Genomic DNA, 23,476 nt, shown 5'->3' with positions numbered 1-23,476 from the left:
TATTTTTACTTGTCACTTTAGAAAAAATAATTAGTATTTTTTCCATGTTTCAGCATTAAAATATTCATCTTCCAAATCATTTTCCAAGACCTAACTAAACATCATTTAATAGGGATAATTTGTTAAATACCTGTATCAATAATTGTTTTCTTAATGGATGTGTCAAATTAACAATGACAAGTAAAACTGAAGGAAAAATTACTGAAATACACGTCTTATGTTTCCCTTATTTCCAATATTCCCTTCTATTTCTAAAAACCTCTAAAATCCCTTATTTCTTTAAGGTATCCGAGCCAGTATTTAATGTATCTGAGCTACATATTATGTATCCGGTTCATTTTATAATGTATTCGAGCTACATATTATGTATCCGGTTCATTTTATAATGTATTTGAGCTACATATTATGTATCCGAGCTAGTTTTTAATGTATCCGAGCTACATATTATATATCCAGTTTATGTTATAATGTATCTGAGATACTCTTTAATGTATCCGAGCTACATATTATGTATTCGGTTTGTGTTAATTTTAAGGGATTAATGTAATTACAAACTAAAGATGGATAAATTGTAATTTCATATTAAAACTATGTGATTCCTAATCAGAGCTGTCAAATTTTTTACTTTATAGGATTTTTTAACGTAATCTTCAAATATTTAAAAGACTAATAAAAGTAAGATAAATAAACTAAAACGAAAAAGTATGAAAATTACATAAATGCCCTCGGCTAGAAGTAGAAATGCTAACCAAGATGTGTTGACTTTTCTATATAGTAATAAAATAATAACTTCCGAAATAATAATAGTTGGGAAAAAGGACAAATATACCCCCGAACTTTCGTAAATGATATATAAATACTCCTCGTTATACTTTTAGAACGTTGATGCCTCCACCGTCTAATTTTTAGAGCGTGTATACCCTTTGGACTAACAGAGGGACACGTGTCACAATCTTAACAACTTATCAAACATTTATTTAATTTTTATTTCCAATTAAATAATCCGACTCGAATAATTAAAAACCAACCCAAATAAATCTCAAATAATTTAAGACCCAACTAATGGTGGAACAGGAAAGCGGTAGATAGAAAGCGCACGGTCCAGTGTGTAGTAATTGATTTTGATGAAACAATGCAAGTGTTTATGTTCTCATGAGCAAGCTATAACAAGAGCAGTTTCTGTGAACTGTTATATAGAGAGGCAACAATTTGGAGATCCAAGCTAGAGGTAAGGGGTCTTCAATCAAATAGGAAAAAGAATATTGGGAGTGGTTGCAGAGGGAGGATGCACAAAGTTGTGGGGAAGACACGGTTCCATGATCGAACAGCTTCTTCTCGAGTTCGATTTGCCGGAGTTCGCTGGTTCAATTCACCGGAGGTCATTGGTTCGATTCACCGGAGGTCATTCGTTCGATTCACTGGAATTGTTGGAGCAATAGTGAGGGAGAGATGGGTAAGTGGTGGTCAAGTTTCATGGTGGATGAAGGGTCGCTGCCTCACTGATTTCGCTGGAGCGTCGCTAGAGCAAGGGAGGTTGAGTTCGATAGCAATTAGAGGTGGTTTTGTACATGGAGCTTCGCTGGAGAAGATGGAGATGCGGCAGTGGTGTTGGGTAACTAGTTCTTGAGGTGTGTGGTCGCTGGAACTAGAGAAGAATGGAAAAATGGGATTTATTTGGGTGGGTCTTAAATTATTTGGGTGTGTTTTTAATTATCCGGGTCGAATTATTTAATTGGAAATAAAAATTAAATAAACTTTTGATAGGTTGTTAAGATCGTGACACGTTTCCCTCCATTAGTCCTAAGGGTATACACGCTCCAAAAATTAGATGGTAGGGACATCAACGTTCTAAAAATATAACGAGGGGTATTTAGATATCATTTACGAATGTTCGGAGGTATATTTGTTATTTTTCCCAAAATAGTCTACAGGATAGTTAAAAGTTGGATGACTCCAAATTTTTATATAATTTAGAAATATTTTAAGTTGTTAATTATTGTAATTTACGGTAATATTTTAAGTCGAATGAATGATAAATTTGTTTAATTAATTGAAGGACATTTTTGGTCATTTTTCAGTGATACGTGCATCTGCCATAATGAGGAGTACCAGTACATACAAATTTCTGCAAAAGCAACTGCTCGTTTCTGTGAAAGTCTCTGTCAGTCTGCTTCCTCACCGTTGATCAAACACACCCTTCTTGTGTTGTTCTCTCTATTTTGGTTCATCATATTTCTCTCTATTTTCTCACAATTTCTCTTCACAAGTTGAACAAAAAAAGGTTACCCAGTTCAGGTATTATGCTTTAATTTGCACCTTCTATGGAAGAAATGGAGTTGCATATCATACTCTCTCTTTCGTTTCTTCAAGTGATCAGTGTATTGTTTTCACTGCTTTTATTATACATATTTCATTTTATTTTTTGTGAACTGGGTTTCTGTTGTATACTATGTTGCGTGGTTGATAATGGATTTTTGGAAAAATAAGAAGAAGATAAACAGTTAGGGCTTTGGTGTGACTTGAGTTTTTTTTTTTTTTTTGTGAATGATCTCACGATAATATTGCTATATTTTGGCAACACAGTATAATAGTTTAGTACTTTATTATTGTAGTTATTTTGTTGAAATGTTGGTGGTACTTCTGAAATTAAATGATGTTTCTGGAACTAGCATTGTTTTGGGGATCATATGTGTTTGTTTTTATCTTTTGAATAATATCAATTTTATGGTAGCTAAATGATGAATATTTCGGTTTGATGGACCCCCATTTGTAATGTAATTTGTGAATGGTGTTATTTTTCTTTCCCATGTAAAATATCTACTCTAATGGATACAACTGACGCCTATTATAGCTGTTCTGAATGTATTTGTTTCTGATCTGTGTTTATATTAAGTTTTTCCTGGGAAGTTATCAATGATACCTTGTTCCTGTGGTGGGGGGGAGAGGGTTCGTGAAGGGATTTTTTTTTCATTAATATGGGTTTTTCACTGCTTTTTATTATACACATTTCATTTTTTTTTTGTTTGTGAACTGGGTTTGTGTTGTATACTATGTTACGTGGTTGATACATATGAAAAAAGGAAAAAAAATGCTGATAGTTAGGGCTTTGGGGTTTAATGACTTGAGATTTTTTTTTGAATGATACATAACATTATAGTTTAGTACTTTAATTATTGCAGTTATTTTGTTGAAATGTTGGTGGTACTTCTGAAATTAAATGTTGGATTGTGGGATATTCTGGAGAATGAAGCTGTAGAGATAACAAAGTAAAACTTGTCTTTTGCTATTTTCTGAACTACAAATGATCTGTTGTGTCCACCTACTGTTATTAGGTCTGCGTGTCAGTTTTTAATTCTGGTATTATTTGATTTTGTACTAGTTTCTTCTTCTTCTTGTCGTTTTTTTTGTCTTTAATGTATCATGAAAAATTGGTATATGAGTAAGAGAAATCCTTTTGACACATGGGGATGACCTGTTATCCGCCAATATGTTATTTTTTGCTATGCCTTGTTCTACCTCTGCATTGTCTTTTCCGAACTGACTTGTTATGTGTTACTTGAGCCTCTCTATCTCCATGAGATAGGGGTAGGCTCTTGGGACACTCTACCCTCCCAAACTCCACTTGTGGGAATACATTGGGTATGTTGTTGTTGTTGATAAATAGCATATATGACTGTTTAATCATGTGTTATTGATGCAAGTTTTTGTTAACTATGACAAATAGGTAGACACTTCAAAATTATTGTTCATGGCATCATCGGACGAAGAGGGTGAAATTGTTCCCAACTGCATAACCAATTACCATTTTGTTGATAGCAATGGAGGAGTTGCTTCATTTTCCATTTTGCCTCTTCAGTGGGGTGAGGATGACATACTTGGGGCACTGAACTCAGAGATATTTTTGCGTGGAACTGCAGATGATGGTCTTCAGCCCATCTATAAGAAGGTTCTAGCATGGAGATTTGAACTTTCTTATGCCCTGCCAGAAATTCATGTGCTCTCCAAAGATAAAATCTGGATCAAACTTCTTAAACCCCGAACAGGTTATGTAGATACTATCAGAACAGTACTCATCACTGTTCATTTTCTCCACTTTGTGAAGAAGAACCCAGACACAGTTGGAGGGATTGTGTGGAATTACATTGGGAAAAGTTTAAGGTGCTGAAAGTCACACCTAAATCCTTTAAATGTTTTGTTGCCAAATTTGGTTATAATGGAATCTACTAAATCAGTTCTTTTAGTGCACATGAGGTACTACCTTCTAAAGATGATCTACTAGAGCACATGCCAACAATCAAAGAAGCTGCAAGGAGGGATAAAGATTTATCTAATTCCAAGGTTGTGATGCTTTAGTTATTGGTATAACATGTTTGTTGTCGTGTTGACTTTCTGCATAGCTATCTAATTCTTTTGGTGTGTAGGTAGCTGAATGTAGTTTCAAAGTATGTCTCTTTTCTGTAAGACCAGTGAGAGTTTTGCACCTAAGGGTGTATCCTCATGGGTCAATGAAGTGGCTTGTAAATCATGAGGTCTCACGTTCAAATCTGTAATACTTGATGATTTCTTCTCATCTGTCGAAGCCTTGATGGCTTGAGAGTCATGAGGCTTAAGTTATGTTTCAGTGTAGCATGACTATCACTATCTGATCCTTATTTGAGTGTCAGTTACTGGTCTATCATTTACTTGCTTTTGAACTAGTTCTTCTTCTAGTTGCTAATATCCTACCTTGCTGTGCTATCACCTGCTTCTGATTTTTCACTGCGTATACATTATCATTTCCGGCATTATTCTGTACTGAAATTAACATTTGAAAACAGAGTTTTGATGCATTTATTTTGGAGACATCACGAAAGAGGATACACAGTTATGAGGTTAGATGCAATTTATATGTTGTCTCATTTTATGCTTAATCAAGAATTATCAGTTCTTACTTGTGGCTTGTCTAGCAGTGCAATCAAGCAAAAAAGAGACCCCGGTTTATTATTGAGACCGATAACGATACTGATAGTAGTGGCGATGATGATGCAGTTGAAGATGAACAATTTGATCATGTTTGTGCTCTTTGTGATGATGGGGGAGAACTTCTGTGGTAACTCAACATTTCCAATATAAGCTCTCTATATCTTGTGTAGGTATAAACATTAAACATGGGCAAAGAAAAGAAAAATTTGGTAAAAGTAATTAGAACATAGAAGGGCTAAAATTATACATAACTCAGAAAGTGTTACCCATGACTCTAGGATGAACTTGAGTTCATCATATGATCATTTACTTTTTTTTTCCCTTTCTCTTTATTAGTTAATGGTTTTATTGATATTAAAAGGGGAAATCCCTTGTACTAGCTACTAGGTATATATACAAAAGTAAAAAAATCTCAAACAGAGGTATGTTTCTCTGCTAGGAGCATCAACCATCTATACTGATTGTAATCTCATGGGTTCGCCCAAAATTTGCAAGAAGACGAAAATGCAACTTTTGAATGTAATTAAATCACTTCAATGCCCATTGATTTCTTTCTTTAGAGATAATTTATACGGGTGGCAAAGGGGCATATCCCACGCTTTATTTCTTCCTTATCGTTCTGATTTCCAGCTATGGAGCATGTACTGTACCCTCGTTACCCATTCAATTTTGAACTGGTTCGAAGCGACACCCCTTAATCAATATGCTAGCAAATAATAGCTGACATCTCTTGATCCCCCCACCCCCACCCCAACCCGTGTATTAACATTAACGTCAAACCTTCTTCTTTCTACTTCTCGTGTAATTTCTCTGTTGTGAAGATGGTTTCTCATGCTGCTAAGTGCAAACCATTCAAAGAAGTGGTGCTTTAGGATTCCAGACTAAGAAGTGAGGGTAAACCACACCCTCCTTAGCAGGCTATATAGTATAGTGATTTCGTTGTGAATGACTTATTTCTCTATCCTTCCAATTCCATGTATCTTGACTCGTGATTGATATTTGTTGCTTATAGAATAGCTCAAGATTTGGAGCTTCACAAAATTTGATCTTACAAATCTCTACTAAATTTTAAGTCCTTCGGAATTTCCCCTTCCTCCTTGATACTAGTTTATCTGAATAATGTTAGTAAATTGTTGGTAGGATATGTTGGAAATTGTGACCTAGTGGTTAAAAGTCCACTCTACATCACATAGGACTGGGTTCATTCCACCAAACATCTAACCTTTCCCCAATATTCACAGACCCATCCTCCAAAAGAATTTAAAGGGAAAGCTATTAGTCCCAATTGAATGCTATGGAACATAACTCCAAATAATAATTCTTCAAGTCTATGATCCCTAGCCTCCACTATACTTCCCTTCCCCTCCACCCAAGAAATATGAAGAGAAATTGATATTTGTCCTGTCAGTTCATTCTCAGAGCTAAGTAGCATGGACTCTTCACTTTTGGTGCCACATCCTGTTGACAAGACATGGGTGTGGGATCCGTAACGGATATGGTCAATTGATTTTGGGTACTTTGATCAAAATCGATTGAGAAATATGCAACTATTTCTGAAATCAAAACAAAAGCTAGGTGAATTCATAATTTAGACATATGTTTTTTATTGTTAAAAGATATTTCAACTTAAAGGTCCGCATCAGAAGGTGCTTTAAAAATATTTACATGTCAATATCATTGTTGAATGTGCAATGAACTTAAGAATCCTTTCATGACCTCTACATCATTTGCAGTAGCCATGTTACACCAAAAAACATGCAAGGAGATGCATTTGTACTTAATAATAATTATATATTCAAACTTGCTGTCAGAAATTCGTGCATTCCTTCCAAATAGTCCACCATAATTTAGGCATATTTTTATAACTCTACATTTAAACTATTTGAAATACTTTTATCCAAATCTCCACACCTGTATCCATACCTGGATCTGTACCCCCAAATTTTAAAATTTAGATCATGAAGGACTCAAACTCTAGATCTGCACCCATGCCGGACACCTGCACCCGAGTCCGAACAACTTAGTCTCTCAGAAGTAAGCTAGTCTGATCTAATTAATTGAGATCATAACACAAGTAACTAAAATTTATATTGGACTAAATCATCTGGCTCCTGTCTAAAGCTTAAAGATGTTAGAGAAAAAAAAAGGCTAATAGAGGAGATCAGCATTTAACTCTTTTTAAAGGAATCATCTTTTTTGTTGCTGCCTTTGGATTGTATAAATCGTTTTTGTGTATAGCATTTTTCCATGGATTTACCTTCATTCATTAGTGTGATTTTAATCCTAAGATGTTTGGGAAAAACTATGGTATATGTCCTTCAATGTTTGCAGAGTGTTGTACTGCTTGAATGTTGTCTGTCTGAATGCTGTTTGTCAGTTGTGAAGGCCGCTGCATACGATCTTTCCATCCGACCGTGGAATCTGGAGCTGAATCTTCTTGTGAATCTCTATCTTACAGAAATCACCAAGTAGGAATCTGAAATTTTTGTTCTTTGTCCTGGTTTCTCAAAATTTTGCTGCTTCTCTTTATATTTTGTCATCATTTAGGGGTTTATCCAACTGCACTAGGAAGTGCTTCAAGCTTGGTTGTTTGTAAAGTTTCAGCATGTGACTTCCCTTTAACAATAAGATTGAAGTTTTAACATATGGCTGTTTCACAGGCAATCCAGACCTTCTTGTGCAAAAATTGCCAATATCAACAACATCAATGTTTTGCTTGTGGCTTGTTGGGGTCTTCTGACAAATTAACTGGTGCAGAGGTTTGAATTTCTTGTCCTTTATACACATGAAAATCTTAAGGGTAGAATCAACAAAATGCCAAATTTTCTAATTTTCTTCTTTGACTTGGAAGATAAAATTTCGCAAATCTATGTTGTAAGCTCTGTCCCTTTTTTTTTTTCTTATTTCGAAAAGGCAACACTTTGTACTATAGACCCTACTGAAACCCCCTTTACAAAAAGTAAGCAGTTAAAACAGAAAAAACTCCTCAATTCTAGCAAGATTCTAAAACTTCTAGGATAGCTTTTGCATCTAGGGGGGGGGGGGGNNCTAAAAACATAATAACAAAATACAGTCGGTTTTAATCTTCTGTAATGTTCTACTTCTGTCTTCAAAACACCTGGCATTCCTCTCCTTCCCAATAGTCTGCCAAATACAAGCTGGAGTGGTTCTCCAGTATCTCATGTTCTTTGCACCAATCTCAGCTTCCTCCCAACTAGAGAGAGTGTCAACAACCTTGCTAGGCATTGTCCAATGTATGCCTCTGAGATTGATGAGAATCTTCCATAGTAGGTCAGCGATTCTGCAGTACAAAAACAAATGCCAACTGTCTCTCCACATAAACAGCAGTTGTGAGTTGTGACTAAGATGATATTTCTCTTTCTCAAGTTTTCATGGGTCAGTACAATCTCCTTTGCTTGCCGCCATGAGAAGCATGCAACCTTCAGAGGTGTTCTGGCTTTCCAGACTTGTTTCCAGGGCCACTTTGTGGTCTGTGGAAAGGTCATGTCAAGAGTCTTGTACCCTGAACTCACTTTGTAAACCCCTTTTCTGTGTCCATTCCACCATAGTCCGTCCATCCCATCCGTTAGCCCTTGAAAGGTTTCAAGTGTTTTAAGAGCTCAAGCAGTCTTTGGATTTCCCAGTCATTCAAGCTTTTTCTGAAAATTAAATCCCAACCTTGAGGAGACCACATGTCAGCCACAGTTCTGTCATGTTATTGAGCTAAATCAAACATGCCTGGAAATATCTCTAATAAACTTCTGTTGCGTAACCATGTCTTTTCAGAAGGCAGATTCGTTGCCATCATGCACTTTAATGACAGTATGGTTCTTTAAAGTAGTCCACCATTTTCTTATGGATCTACAGACAGTTACACCATAAGGATTGTTTGCCACCTTGGTAACCCAATCATCCATCTCCCCATACTTCATTCTGATCACATCACTCCACAAGGATTGTTATTCTTGTGCATATTTCCACAGTCACTTCAGTTTTAGGGCCTTTGATTCTTCAAGTTTTTAATGCCAATGCCTACTTGCTTGAGTTCTGTCCTTATTGTTGAGAAAACTGATTTTAACAAATAAACAGATTTCGTTAATGATTACATAGGATCTTTTATTTCTGTTTTTTTTTTAAATTTTATTTCATTTCATTTGGTTAATGTCTTTTGGGTTTGAAAGTTTTATTTCGTGACTCAATCTTGTTTTATATCACTCATCCCCTATCCCTTATCAATTTACGAGGAAGATAAATATTTAGTTATAGTAACCAACATGTTTTTCACATGCTTAAGTCTATCAAATGATTCAAATCATTGTCAGAGCTTTTACATATGCACAGGTTTGAAAAATCTTTAAACATTAAAGAAAATGCTAGATCTAGACAAAAGGCAAGGTATTGGAGAGTGGAGAGAAGGGGTAGCTTCTCTCTCCTATCCTGTACTCTTTTTACCGTACTGATTGTTTCATTTTTCCTAGTGTCTCTGGACCATCCCTAGATAATGTTTGAGAAGTTTGAATATCTGGTTTTGCATTATGCTTCTACATTTCTAGTTAAGCACTTCCAAAGTGGTCTTTTCAATTTTTTTTCCTTTGTAGTCCTTAGCGGGGGTATTGTAGTTTTCTCTGTGTTAGAATGTCAACATAATGCACTGGATTATTCATTGTAAATAAGGGCCTGCTTAGATGTGTTATATGAAATCATGATTTGAAGTTGAAGTTTTGTTTGGACATGCAATTTGGATTTTTTAAGTTGTATTTTTTCTCATAAACATGAAAACCCCACAAGTTGTGAAAACTATCAAAATTTCTCCAACTCTTACGCATCTTATCAAATGAGCCAACCATAGTTCATAAACAAGATATCGGAATATCCTAAGGCATCGGATTAATAAATCACATATCTCCACACTCCCTTTATAAATAAATGTTTGGTGATTACAAACTTCCAAATACACATAATTTTATATAGATCCACTAGTCAACAATAGTAGTAACTAGTTACTGTTTAATATAATCCTCAAGTAAGTCCTCTCACATGGTACAATCAGTCTCTTCACGCCGAGCATGAAATACTAACTTATGGGTCAAGTTTTACATTTAAAATAAATTGAAATCATGATTTGGAATCCAAATCATGTTTTTTTAGGAGAATTTGGGATTTGAAATCATGATCCCAAATCGTATGTCCAAATGCTGTTTTGAAATCATGACTTCATATCACATGTCCAAATACAAGCTAAGACAAGAGTCTTCTCTTGTGGTATCTGTGGAATAACTATTTTCTGAAACCACACATGACTCAAATCTCGTATAACTTGAGCTGACTCTGTATCTAACTTGCAACAGTGTCATATGTCATTTTTCTTCATTCTTGTGTCCAGAGGCTTATTTTGGAGTATTGGTGAGGTGGAGGGGAGCTGCAACACTCACCGGGGGGAGGGGGGAGCTTATTAAGTAGAACTGTAGAAGGAGAGAATATTAAATAGGCTGGAGGGATGATTGAACGGAACAATTTATCAGGTTTAAGGAAAAATGGTTCTCTAATGAGGAGAGGTAGAAACCAGATCTGACTGGGGTTAAAGAAATGCAGGAAACCACTTTGTTTTAAAAATGCAGAAAATCAAGAGAGAAACCAGATCTGACTGGGGTTAAAGAAATGCAGGAGGAAACCACTTTGTTTTAAAAATGCAGAAAATCAAGAGAGAAATCAGATGGGAAAGGTGGGTGGGAGTATGCTAGGATTAAAGCAGGTAGTCACCTCAGAGTACGTCTGTCTTCTATTTCTCATCACTGGATAGTGCTAGCATGAAAATGGTAGTACATGCTACCTTCTGGAACTATGCAAATAATTTTTGTCATATAATAGAATATGCTTATTCTTCTACCTATCTGATCTGTGTTTTGCTCAAATGAAGAGAATAAGATGGTTGGAATTTCTGCAGTTGAACCAGAGCCATTTCTGATTCCCAGAATATGGACGAATTGGGAATTGGATAATACTGGAGATACTGATATATGTTTCTTCTACATATTTTCCAATTCTTCATATCACTGTTATTCTATTTTGATATCCAAATTGCTCACCTATGTTTAATTTGCACAATGTCCCCAAGGTCTTCCCTTGCATTTCGGCAACTTGTGGACACTTCTTTCATCCTAAATGCGTCTCAGAGTTACTTCATCCGGGTGATAAATGTCGAGCCTTAGAGCTGCAGAAGGAAATCGTAGCTGGAGAATCATTTACTTGCCCTGCTCATAAATGTTCCGTCTGCAAGCAAGGGGAGGATAAAAAGGAATATGAGTTGCAATTTGCAATTTGTAGACGCTGTCCAAGGGCATATCACCGCAGATGCTTACCAAGGTTTCCTTGATCCTATTGTCTTGATTTTGAGTGCTTTGATTAAATAATACTTGAGGACAGAAGTATTGGGCATCTCATGTTGTGTTTTCTTGTTGACTTTTCTAAGATGTATTTCTTTTGAGCCCTCCCATTATGACAAAAACATCCAGAAAAGGGCTTGGAATGATCTTTTGCCCAGACGTATCTTGATATACTGTATGTAAGTTTCATCTGCAACTTCAGGAATCATGAACCATTCATGTTCTTAATAGCTGTTAAAAGAATTACCAAAACCTACCTCTGCCCAGGGACCACAAGATCATTCCTAAAATTGGGACTCCAAAAAGGGACCATATCGTGTTTCCACATATTGATGGGAAAGCAAACTCACAATCCTCAGGACTTCCATCAGGACCTGTGAGGATGCTCTCACGAAGGAGTAAGGTTCTTGGTGCTCTCACTGAAACAAGCTTCCTGCACATGAAAAGGACTTTTGAGGCGGGGCACAATGCTACTGAAGTTGGTAATTCTTATGGAAAAGGTGCTACATGGCTTATACAAGCTCTTGTTCTGTAATTGGTCAAAGCTATTAAGTCTATTAAAGATTTACATCTATGTCAGGAAAACAATTGAAGCCTCCAACACAGGAAAGAGGTAAATCGAAGGTGCCACTAAAGTTGGTCTGTGCCCCACAAAGTACTTTTAGTGGCAAGACGGTGAATGTCCGTCCAGTTATGCCTGTGATGAAGAAGACCAGCATTACACAGCAATTGGCTGATAATGAAATGAAAAAGAGGTACTCAATGGACTTCATCATGTTCTTAAAGTTGAATCATCCTTCCATTTTCCATCCAAGATATAACTTTTAATGGATGTTAAATGCATTTGGTTAACCTATTTACTTTGCATTTGATACTTGGTTTGCAGAATGATGACTTTGATAAAAAACTCCACCTCTTCGTTTAATGTGGAGGAATTTGTGAACGAGCAGTACCGGAAATGTATAGATAGTAACTCTCAAAAAAATTTCACAGACAAGGCCATTACCTTGGGAAAAGTTCAGTGTTCCGTAAAGGTACATCTACTGGTTCAGCATTGAAGAGAATGTAATCAGTTTTTCTTCTTATTTCTTCTGCAGTTTCCTCTTATATAAAACATTCCTCTTTATTTTCTGGACCAGGCTATTCAAGTAGCGTTGAAGAAACTAGACGAAGGATGCAGCATTGAAGACGCCAAAGCTGTCTGCGAGCCAGAAATTCTTAGTCAGATTTTCAGATGGAAGGTTGCTCCACAGGACCTAAAATGTTCTTACCTATAAACACAGGCTTTATATAGCTACATTCTTGCTCCTGACTTGATGTGTTATTTTGTGATTAAATTTTTGACGAGTTTCTTGCTCCACAGATTTACGCTATGTTGTGCAGTATGTTCCCTTGTTGGGTGATACATAGGGAGTGCATGTCATGTCCAACAATTCTGAAAAAAAAGAGGAGTGTCGAACATAGGGAGTGCATGTCATGTCCAACAATTCTGAAAGAAAGAGGAGTGTCGATATGACAACAACAACATACCCAGTGTAGTCCCACAAAGTGGGGTCTGGGGAGGGTAGGGTGTACACAGGCTTTACCTCTACCTCAGAGGTGAGGTAGAGAGGCTGTTTCTAATAGCCCTCGACTCAAGACAAAAACAATGTAGAAAAAGACGTAATGAAAGTACAAGACAATTGAAAATAACAAAAACAAGAGATATTAGTAGAACAATACTACAACAATAATCCTACAATCGAACTACAAGAAACAACAAATAGTAACATAAGTGGAAGAACATGAAACTACAAGAATAGTACTACGACAGGAGTGTCGATATGACATATCATATATACTTGGAACAGAAAGAAAGGATAAAGAAAGAACTTTTAGGGTTTAAATCAGCCCTGGAAAAGCTTAACAAGGCCTAGTTCTCTTTGGAAATGTTAGCCCATGAAAAATACTTGACAAAACACCATTTTCAAGAAAGAGAGTTGGTTCATATTAGTGACATCTTTTGGTTGGAGCTAAATGAACTATATCAATAGAAATGTAGTACCTCTGCTACTTCTTTTTAACCAACAGCTGAGATTTTTATCTTGCTTGGATGGTGGTGATCTAGTTGTAGGAGTATATTAGATTATTGAACTTACTACTTGCACCAACAGAATTCTAATGCACTTCTACAAGTTTCCACATGTGATTAGCAAGATGCTGTCATAGCTACGGGTTAACCGTCTCCATGATAACATAAATTATTTTGTGCAAGAATATAATAACTCCCTTTGATGGTCTAGCTGTTACCTAGTCCAAAAATTAAACCAAAAATCTGCCTCAGCTGCTGGAAGTTCCTGCATCAATGCATGCTTGGAGCCCGATTCCTTTATTAGCTCGTGGAATAGAATTACTAGCTCTTCTTTCTTATGCACCTTTTAGATCTCTCTAGATCGTTTCTTGCTAAAGACTAGGCAAATAATTCATGCACTTGAAGGTAGTCTCTAAACTTGCATGCATTGCATCACAACAAGTTGTATATCACAACAATTAAGTTTTTTAGTTCCACCGAATGTTGTTAATTATTTTCAAGAGTTCAATCTTATTGGTGTGAGAAGAAGAAGCTATTGTATGTCAGTATTTGGAGAATCGGCACCATAAGCTTTGTATTTGTATGGAAATGTTAATTTGTTTTTCTTTTTCTTTTTCGGGAAATGTTTATTTCGTTCACCTTGATGTTCTCAATATCTCGCGTCATCTTACATAATACAATATGCTAGATATATATCTCAGTGTTAATAACCTATTCCTACACAAAGATATGGCTATCCTTTCTGTACTGGAGACTGTTATCTCTACCTTGAATAGTTGGTAAATACAGCTAAAAACTCTTCTTTGGCAGTGTTGACTGATTGCAAGAAGATTTTTTTACTGGAGGGTGTAATTGGTGATTCCTTTTGCGCCTATTGCTTTACCTATCGAATATGACCATGATATGAAAATCTAGACACATACCTTCTCAATTATGGATACTGGAAGTTCCTGCAGTTTATGGATCTTTGTTTTCTACTCAACATTTCAATCTCTGTCAAATGAATTGCCAATCATTTCTAAAAATTTTTTTTTTTTGAAAATGGCAATGGTGTATTCTTCAGCATTAAGGAGATGCTGGTGACCTGCAAACAGAGGGGAACAAAAGAAGAGAAAAAAAAAAGAGAAAAAAAAAAATACTTACAAGGGTCCTAATAATTCTACATGTTCTGTATCCTCTAAACATGTTCTGTATCCTCTAAACCTTTCTCTTTACACCAAAAATAAAAAGAATGCAATACAATCCCATCTAACCTTCTGAATGGAATTGAACCTATCTTCAAAATTTCTACTATTTCTTTCTTTCCATACTGTCCACCAAATGCAATGTGGAATTATCCTCCACCATGCCTTTTGACTCGTGCTCCCCCCTCTTCTTATCCAACAACTCAACAAATCTGCAGTATGCTCGGGCATGGTCCAGTTTGTTTTGGTGAGACTAAGGAAGACGGCCCAAATTTGTGTTGTAAAGTTGCAATGCAAGAATAGATGCTGGTTGGTCTCTGCTGCGTTCCCGCATAATGAACACCAAGATACTATAATCTTTCCTTTTCTCCTCAGCACTTCATGTGTCAGGCAAGCCCTTCTAGCAACCAACCATGTAAAGCATTTTATCTTAGTTGGTGCTAAGGTTCTCCATACCTTTCTCCACAAACTCTGCTTAGAGTTGCGTTGCTGTGGACTTTCCATTTTGAATGCTCTGCTAACTGTGAAAGCCCCATCTTTACTATGTTTCCATCTCAAAGAATCAGGAGCATTGGTGATGCCAGGGAAGTTTTCTAATAGGTCTAGCAATTTGGCCACTCTCTCCACTTCCCAGTCATTCAAAAACCTTCTGAAGATTAGATCCCACCCTTGTGCTGTCCAACATTCATTGATATTTGCATCAGGATTACTACATAGTAAGAACAGATCTGGAAAGGATTCTTTTAGAGGAATCTGTTTGTTCCGCGCATTTGTCCAAAACTTAGTTCTCCTGCCATCTCCCACTTCAATGTACGTATTAGCTTCAAGTTTTTGCCATAAGTTTCTGATAGTTCTCCAGACCCCCCACCCCATAGGCATCAACACTAACATTACTGCACCAAGGATTGTACTCACCATACTTTGATCTGATGACATCCTTCCATAAAGCTTACCCTCTTCATTATACCTCCGTCCTCCATAACCACTTCATCAAAAGACTATTGTTTTGTTTCCTTAGATCTCTAATACCCATACCTCCTTTGTCTTTGCTTTTCAAGGTTATCTCCCATTTGACTAGGTTATAACCTTTAATTTCTTTGCATCCATGCCAAAGGAAGTCCCTCCTTAATTTGTCCAGCTTCTTCAGAACTTTGGGGGGTAATGGAAATAGTGACATGACATAAGTAGGAAGGGAGTCTAGCACTGAATTGATGAGAGTGTGTCTGCCTCCCATAGACAAATATTGAGCCTTCCATCTTGCTAATCTCCTTTCTGTTTTCTCCACAATGCCATCCCAAATTTGTATGCTCTTGTGTTCATTTTCCAAAGGCATATCTAAGTAAACTGTTGGCATATTCTCCACTTTGCACCCCAAAATATCTGCCAGATTCAAAATGTTTGTCACCTCCTTGATTGGAAATAAATTGCTTTTCCCCCAATGCACTTTCAAACCCGAGGAAGCTTCAAAAAACAGTGAGATTGTTTTTAAGAATCTTATTTGGTCCTCCCGAGGTTCACAAAAAATGATAGTGTCATCTGCATATAGCAAATGACCAATCATTTCTATTATTAAGCTGTATTTGAGCCTTCAATGGTTGTTTTTGATTGACTATCTGATGAATGAGTTGCAAATATTCATTTCTCTCTTGTATGTTACAGAAGAAGCTTGGATCTTATCTTGCCCCTTTTCTTAATGGGATGCGCTATACATCTTTTGGTCGCCACTTCACGAAGGTGGACAAACTGAAGGAGGTATGTCCTGTTTTTGCATTTTATTATTAGTTCTTGTATCTTGATGGATATGTTGTTGTTGTATCTTGTATCTCAATGGGAGTGATAATATAGCTGCATCTCACTAGTAAACCCTGTCTTACATCTTCAGAGTTTTTCTAATCGATGCAACTTTAAAACAAACTCAACAAAGCCGGTATACTAGTCAACCCTGTCTTCCATCGTCAAGCTTTTCTATTCGATCCAAGGCTAAAACGTACCCCAGAAACATTACATGAGGAAACAGATTAATACCCTGGAATTTTGTATGCATGTTTTCAGTTTTCTAACAAGGTTTGCCCAAAAAAAAAATAAAAACAAGGTTTACCAGAAGTGCTTCCTGAAAGTAAATAGAGCTGTATAGTTTCTGAATATGATGTAGAAGTTGCAATAACAAATTTCAAACTCTCTCTCATTTGGCTAAGCCTAAATAAAAGTCAAGATAATCATTCAGAATATTGTAATAGAATATTATTGATGATTATGTCTTTGTTGAAAGTCAAGAGAGCTATTAAGCTAGCGTTTGGTCATAGATTCCCAAATATTTTTGGCCAGTCATTTTTGGGTGAAGTTTCACCATGTGTTTGACCATAGTTTTTGGGAAAAATATTTGACTTAAAGAAATATGATTTATATCCATAAGTTTTAAAAACTATTAAAAATACTCATATAAGTTTGTATTATCATTTTTTGATGAACATGTTCTGTGACTAAAATTAAACTCATAAATTATAAGCTCCAACCTTCTTATAAAAAATATTTCCAATTTTTATATTTACGTTACTTCTAACAAGTTCTATGGAACAATACCATTACATACTTGAGTGTCAGATAGCAACAAACACATCATAAACATAAATACAATACATAAGTTGAGTGAGTGCCTTCATGGTGCGTTTCTCAAGCTTGTCAAGTTGGGATTAATAAATGTTGGGGTGTTATTATAAAATATAAAAGTTTGGGGTAAACTTTAATTTTTAAAAAGTTCCAAAAAAATAAAACTTGGCCTGAAAACTAGTTTTTTTTTTTTTTTATATAGTTTTTGGGAATTTGGGTTTTTCGCCAAAAATTGACATGTTATATGGCCAAACTCTTTTTGCCAAGTTTTATTTCCAAAAACTACTTCTACTCTTTATGGACAAATGGATCCTAAGTATGGCTTTGCATAATCTTTGAGTTGAAATATAGGATTTGAAGTTGGAAATATAGGATTTGAAGTTGGAAAATGGTCTGTGCAAGTCACGTTTGGACATGAACTTGGATGGCAAGTTGAAGATTTGAAAAGTTTTGTTTGAAATTGCTCATTCAGACTGCTATTTCAATATTTCACTTGAAGTTCAAATAATATTTTGCTTGAATTTCAAATAATTTTTCACTAGAAACCCAATATTTCATGGCCAACCATTATTTGCAAATATTTTTCAATACGTAAACTTTTGACATAATTATTTGATGGACAAGCAAGCCATTAAGAATGTTGTGTGGAATATCTAATGATTATGTCATGATAATTAGGAATCTTTTTGTATGTAAGGGCTTGTATTAGTTATGTTGAGATTATTTCTTATGCAGTGTTTGGTTTGGTGTATTAAAAATAACATGCATTGTATAGTTTCTAAAAAAATATTTATTTACAAAAATACCCTCCTCAAATATGGGGAAAGGATGTGGAAAAGGGTTTGAGGGGCATTTGTGTTTTTAATCATGGCATGCATTAAAACCCTCTGCATTACTAATACAATGGATTTCCATATTAGTTGTACATACCTTCAATATCAATTAGAGTGTATTACTAATGCATAAATAGGTGAAAAAGTGTACCAAACAAGGTATTAGTAATACACAAAGCAAAGCTAATGCATGCATTATTTTTTCTAATGCACTCTACCAAATGACCTATAAAGAAAAGAGAAAGAAGAGATATTGGGGAATGAATAGCTTAATTATTCCCTCAAGCAAGTTGGGACTTTTGTAATGGTTACAAGTAATCCAAAAATGGAAATGAGAATAATTCCTATTCCTAATTTACACTATTACAAGGATTGTAAATCATTTCCAATACAAGGAATGATCACTTAGCTTGTTTACTTGTTCCAAACATTAACTTTCTTAACTCCCTCGCAAGTTGGAATTATAAAACGGTGTTGTCAAAAGCACACTTAAGCCTAGAAGCGAGACTCAAAACATGTTGAGCGCTTCGCCTCACCTTACTAAGGATGTTGTTTAGTGTCGTCTTTAAGGTTTTAAGACAAATTTCCCTTGCTAACGAGCCTCTCCTGAAGAGGCTACACTAAGCAATTGCTATTTCATTTTATCGTAATTTTTTTTAAATTTCTTTGTCCATATATTTATTATTCATTGCTTATATTTATTAGTCTTGGACTAAACATATACTCCATAATTTTGAGTGTATTTTTTTTTTCTATTTTCGCCTTTTCTCATTAAAGCCCACACGTTATTTGCTCTTTGCACTTAAAGCCCCAACGGGCCTTAGAGCTTTTATGTACTTCTTATAACATTGGTATAAAATGTACATTAACATTCTTAGTACTCACTCTCTAGTTGGGATGTATACAATGTATGCTCCTAACTTGATACACATTTGCTCAATACTACGGCTGCAAATCGGTTTTGTAAGAATATACGCCACAAACTGATCATTCAAGTTGATGAAACATGTCATAATGCAAATACTTGTTTGACCATCAGTGTTTGAATATACTGAATTTTGGTGTTCAAATTACTGGTATAGTATTTAAATACTAGTTTAAGGAGTAGTTAAAGTGAAATAATGGTTTCCATTTACAAATATTCGACTTTCACATACTTTGTGAGATAAAGTTCATTTCCAAACACAGCTGCAACTTCCAAATACTCCTTTTCAACTTCAACCAAATTTTCCCAAATGTCTACGTTATATTTTAATATATAACCTACTTGTATTTTGCACTTGCAGCACAGACATTATATTCTATCCCACTATTTTTTTGTTGCCCGTAGTTATAAATTGTATCAGACTTATTATGTGTTTTTATGCAAATTAGAGACTGAATCATTGTGCAGGTAGTTGACAGACTAAGATGGTATGTGCAGGATGGTGACACGGTAAAAAGTCCTTATGAGTTTGCTTCTTTATTTCCTTGTAGTTGTCTCTCTTCTTGTATTAACATCATAACCTGCCTATCTTTTCTTTTTTTCTCTTTCTTCTTTATTTCCTTGTACTTGTTTCTCTTCTTGTATTGACATCAAAACCTGCCTATCTTTTCTTTTTTACTTTTGATGTGGAGGGTGTACATTGTATTTTGTTGACTTAAAAGGTGATTTCTGAATTTCCAAAAATTTTCAGTCTGCCTAATTTTTGTTAAATTCAGATTACAAATTCAGTTAAACAGATTCTTTTACTCCTTCAATTTTGTCGTTGATAAGTTTTTTCTCAGAACCTTTGATATTTTCAGTTAAACATCTCTTGTCATGCACTTGTTTGCTTTGTTTTTTTTATTTCTTCTTCTTCCTTCTCTTCCAAGGGTCTATCAGAAAAAACAACCTCTCTACCCTCACAAAGGTAGGGTTAAGGTTTGTTTATACCACGCCCTCCCTCACCCCACTTGTGGGACTATACTGGGTATGTTGTTGTTGTTCTTCCTTCTCTTATCTTGTTCAAAGGATTGCAGCTTTACATACTTCCTTGAATGCTGATACGTTTCTTGTTCAGATAGTCGATTTCTGCTGTGGATCCAATGATTTTAGCTGCTTGATGAAAGAAGAACTAGACAGAATGGGGAAAACATGCCAATTCAGAAATTTTGATCTTGTACAAACAAAGGTAAATTATTTCATAACAATCATATCAACTACCTTCATTTTGATTATCTGAATTACAGGTGAACCAGATTCCTGCTGGGAATTCTGTTTTTTTTTTTTTTTTGGGTAAAACACGGTAAATTAGAGTTTTCCCTAATTTTTCCTCTTTCAGCAACTGTTCTTGTGTGATTGTTGGATCAGTCAATTGAGTAGGGGCCCTTCATGTTACAACTAGCTAGTCTTTTTTGCTCCAGTCAAACAATACCTTAAGATTTGTTCATTAGCCAAATGTTACAACGTAGCACTCAATAACCAACATGTGGTATATTATTACGCAAATAAAACGTGATGGGTTGTAACTAGAATGATGAAAGAGAATGAAAATATGTAGTATGGTCTTTTCTTTATCATTGGTAATTGAGGGATGAGTTATTCTTTTAGGGTATGGTGAAGTTTCTACGTGTGTGAATACTATTTAGCTTCAGTCTGTGTTGTCAGACACAACATAGGTTGAGCAGAGAGATCCTCCAATTTCACTTGGAAAATGCCTCATAGACACGAGAGGTCACCAATATAGTAAACAATTTCTACTTCTGGACAACAGACCATCCTTGACAATTAGGTTCTTCGCCACTTATAATGCTTCATCAAGTGAGAAGATTTGCTTGTTAAGAACATTGCTTTAAAATCTGACTGAACTTAACACATCTAACCTAGTCAACTCGACTTCGTTAAATAGTTTGACTCTTGAAAAAGACTATGATCAGTCATGATTAAAGCTCAATCTACTCACTAGGATATAGGGAGTATTTAGTTTATCGAGCCAACTCAAAAGCACATTACTATTTAGTACAAGTTATTCACGACATCTGAGATGCTAGAGAGTCGGTAGTTTCATATAGTTATGAAAGTATTACCATACATATTCCTTTTATGAAAGCATTATGAGCAAGGTTTAAATTTTTAACTAATCAGATCTTCAATTTTTCTCAACTCACTGAGTAATACGGTCCAGTCTATAGGTTTCTGTCTTTAGACTGTTGTTTAACTAAATAATCTGTGCGCTTTGATGCTTCACAATAACACACATCTGATTGGTTTCTGGAGATTGATATAGATATTACTCTTTTTTATTTATTTTATTTTATTCTGATTTTGCAACTATTGCTTGAACTAATAGGGGCATTATGAACCATCATTCTATAAATTACAGAAAAACAGGCTGTCTTGGATGTTTTTTGATAGATTGAACGGTAGAGGGAAGGGAAGGGATAGAGTTAATGCATTTGTACACCTATGTTAGTCTCCTCTTGTGTACTTCCTACGCAAACTACGAATATGAAACCTTCCTCCCACTTTTGCTCTATTTCCTTAAAGTCCACACTGCCCCTGTAAGATCGTTTGCTTTGTATTCATTAACTTAGTGCCTTGTCTAATTGTGTCTTTTAAGTTAATGAATAACTTCTTGAGATTTCACAACTTTCCAGAATGATTTCAACTTTGAGAAGAGGGATTGGATGACTGTTGGTTTAAGAGACTTGCCAGAAGGATCCAAATTGGTATGTTGGAAATCCTCGGCTTTGAATAACTTGACATTGTTTTGAATAACCCATCTTATCTTGTGCCTTGAGTAGATCATGGGGTTTAATCCCCCTTTCTCCACGGCAAATGAATTTATAAGCAAAGCTCTCACATTCAGACCGAAGCTTTTAATTATTACTGTTCCGAAAGAAACAAAAAGGTGAAGATTTATATTATGAAAGCAGCATGTTCAGTTATTTTCTGCTTACCGCTTGATTTATCAATCTTCTGCCATTGCAGACTTGATAAAAGAAAGAATCCTTATGATTTAATTTGGGAAGATGACGTTATCTTGGCTGGCAAGGTGCAAAAGATTGAAAACCTAAGATTTTTACTGCCTCATTTTTCTCTTTACAAATGATATGACTCTGTTTTTTTTGTTATGCCAGTCCTTTTACCTGCCAGGATCAATTAATGTGCATAACCAGCAGATGGAGCAATGGAACATCGTGTCCCCTCCATTGTATCTGTGGAGTCGCCCAGATTGGACTGCTAAGCACAAAGCAGTAGCTATGCAGCACGGGCATATTAGAAAGTCTGAAGCAGAAGGAAACATAGTAAATACAGGGATCACAAATTACTTGATGCAAGAAACGCATGATTGCTATGGTGACTTTTCCGACATCCTGACCAGCTGTGGTGACATTAGTAGCTTGCTGGATGATATTCCTGAGATTTCTATTGATGCTGAATATAATCAAAATCAACATTTTGGAGTTCCTGAGCGGGATATGTGCTACGAAGGTAAGGATGAAAATGAAACGTCACCAGCTGAGGATATGTGCATTGACATGGATCTGTCAACTCCAACGAATTCCCCACTTCACTGAAAGATCAAGTCTAGGCCTTCGTCATGCCTGTGGCTAATATCCTCGAGCATGTCTCAACTTTTGGTAGTGTCGCTTGAAATTTTAATTTTTAATGACAAGGTTACTGTATAGTAGAATATCCACAGATAATATTACAAGTAGATTTGGTAATCTACTTGCTCTGCAGACTTCCAAAAACTGAAACCATAATATATGTTGCAGAGTGAAGGTTCCAGGGCAACATGCATGGTCCCTTTTTGGAGCTAAATCTTATGAGGTAGTGGATGGTTAAGCCTAAAAATGAAAAATTAATATGGAGAGCAGACCATGGTGCTATCCAATAGAATATCATAATTAATTTGAATACCAACATATATGATCCATCCATGATTTATCAAAAATTTAAGTGAGCCTAATTTTATTTGAAATTTGTTAAAATTCTAATAATTATAGTCCCTTGTATGAGTTTTAAGTAATATTCAGTATTTTTAAAAAATAACTATAATTTATTATTTTTTTTATAAAAAATATGCTCAAATTTAGAAGCATAAGTAACTAGAGTTGTTCATGGTTATGGTTAAAAAATCAAATTGAACTGCAATCCGAACCATATCGATTAAAAAAATTGATGTTTGGTTTGGTTTTAAATTTTGAAAATTGATATTATTTGGTTTGATTTTGGTTTTACTAAAAACAATTGCAAAAATAACCAAACTGAATTGATAAATTAGACATATAAATTTTATAATTATTTATATATTATTCATAAATAAAATATAAATATTTGGTAAATTTTAACAACTGTAAGTCTTTAACTTTATCATTTTTTCAAGCCCAACACTTAAACTTTAGTCCAACTATTACAATCCTAAGTCCAAGTCCATCAAAATTCATTACTTTAGTCTTTACCTACCC

General features: G+C 35.3%; 1 protein-coding gene across 2 annotated transcripts; it reads left to right on the top strand.

The window, feature by feature from the left end:
• Nucleotides 1-2,098: 2,098 nt before the first annotated feature.
• Nucleotides 2,099-22,811, top strand: LOC125864536 (protein ENHANCED DOWNY MILDEW 2-like). 2 transcript variants are annotated; one of them, XM_049544553.1, is made up of 20 exons: nucleotides 2,099-2,295; nucleotides 3,725-4,158; nucleotides 4,233-4,338; nucleotides 4,818-4,871; nucleotides 4,950-5,089; nucleotides 7,340-7,430; nucleotides 7,623-7,721; nucleotides 11,078-11,325; nucleotides 11,432-11,524; nucleotides 11,613-11,845; nucleotides 11,926-12,100; nucleotides 12,232-12,379; nucleotides 12,485-12,586; nucleotides 16,260-16,352; nucleotides 19,434-19,475; nucleotides 20,083-20,193; nucleotides 21,659-21,730; nucleotides 21,806-21,912; nucleotides 21,993-22,056; nucleotides 22,142-22,811. In XM_049544553.1, exons 2-20 carry the CDS (start codon nucleotides 3,749-3,751, stop codon nucleotides 22,580-22,582), a joined length of 2,829 nt encoding a protein of 942 aa, XP_049400510.1. In that variant the 5' UTR covers nucleotides 2,099-2,295; nucleotides 3,725-3,748; the 3' UTR covers nucleotides 22,583-22,811. The 2 variants fall into 2 exon arrangements, with proteins under 2 accessions (XP_049400510.1, XP_049400511.1); XM_049544554.1 differs by lacking the exon at nucleotides 2,099-2,295 and having other exon boundaries at nucleotides 4,242-4,338; nucleotides 22,142-22,810.
• The last annotated feature ends 665 nt before the right edge of the window (nucleotides 22,812-23,476 follow it).

The sequence above is a fragment of the Solanum stenotomum genome, chromosome 5 (assembly GCF_019186545.1).
Source record: "Solanum stenotomum isolate F172 chromosome 5, ASM1918654v1, whole genome shotgun sequence".
NCBI classification, from domain to species: domain Eukaryota; kingdom Viridiplantae; phylum Streptophyta; class Magnoliopsida; order Solanales; family Solanaceae; genus Solanum; species Solanum stenotomum.
Note: the sequence above shows the minus strand (reverse complement) of the source record. Positions and strands in the feature narration are given on the sequence as shown.

Excerpts from the sequence above, each read along its gene's own strand:
- LOC125864536 (XM_049544553.1), top strand. The coding sequence starts at position 3,749 with ATGGCATCATCGGACGAAGAGGGTGAAATTGTTCCCAACTGCATAACC. Across the intron at positions 4,872-4,949 it reads AGAGGATACACAGTTATGAG|TGCAATCAAGCAAAAAAGAG; the intron begins GTTAGATGCAAT and ends CTTGTCTAGCAG. Across the intron at positions 19,476-20,082 it reads ATGTGCAGGATGGTGACACG|ATAGTCGATTTCTGCTGTGG; the intron begins GTAAAAAGTCCT and ends TTTCTTGTTCAG.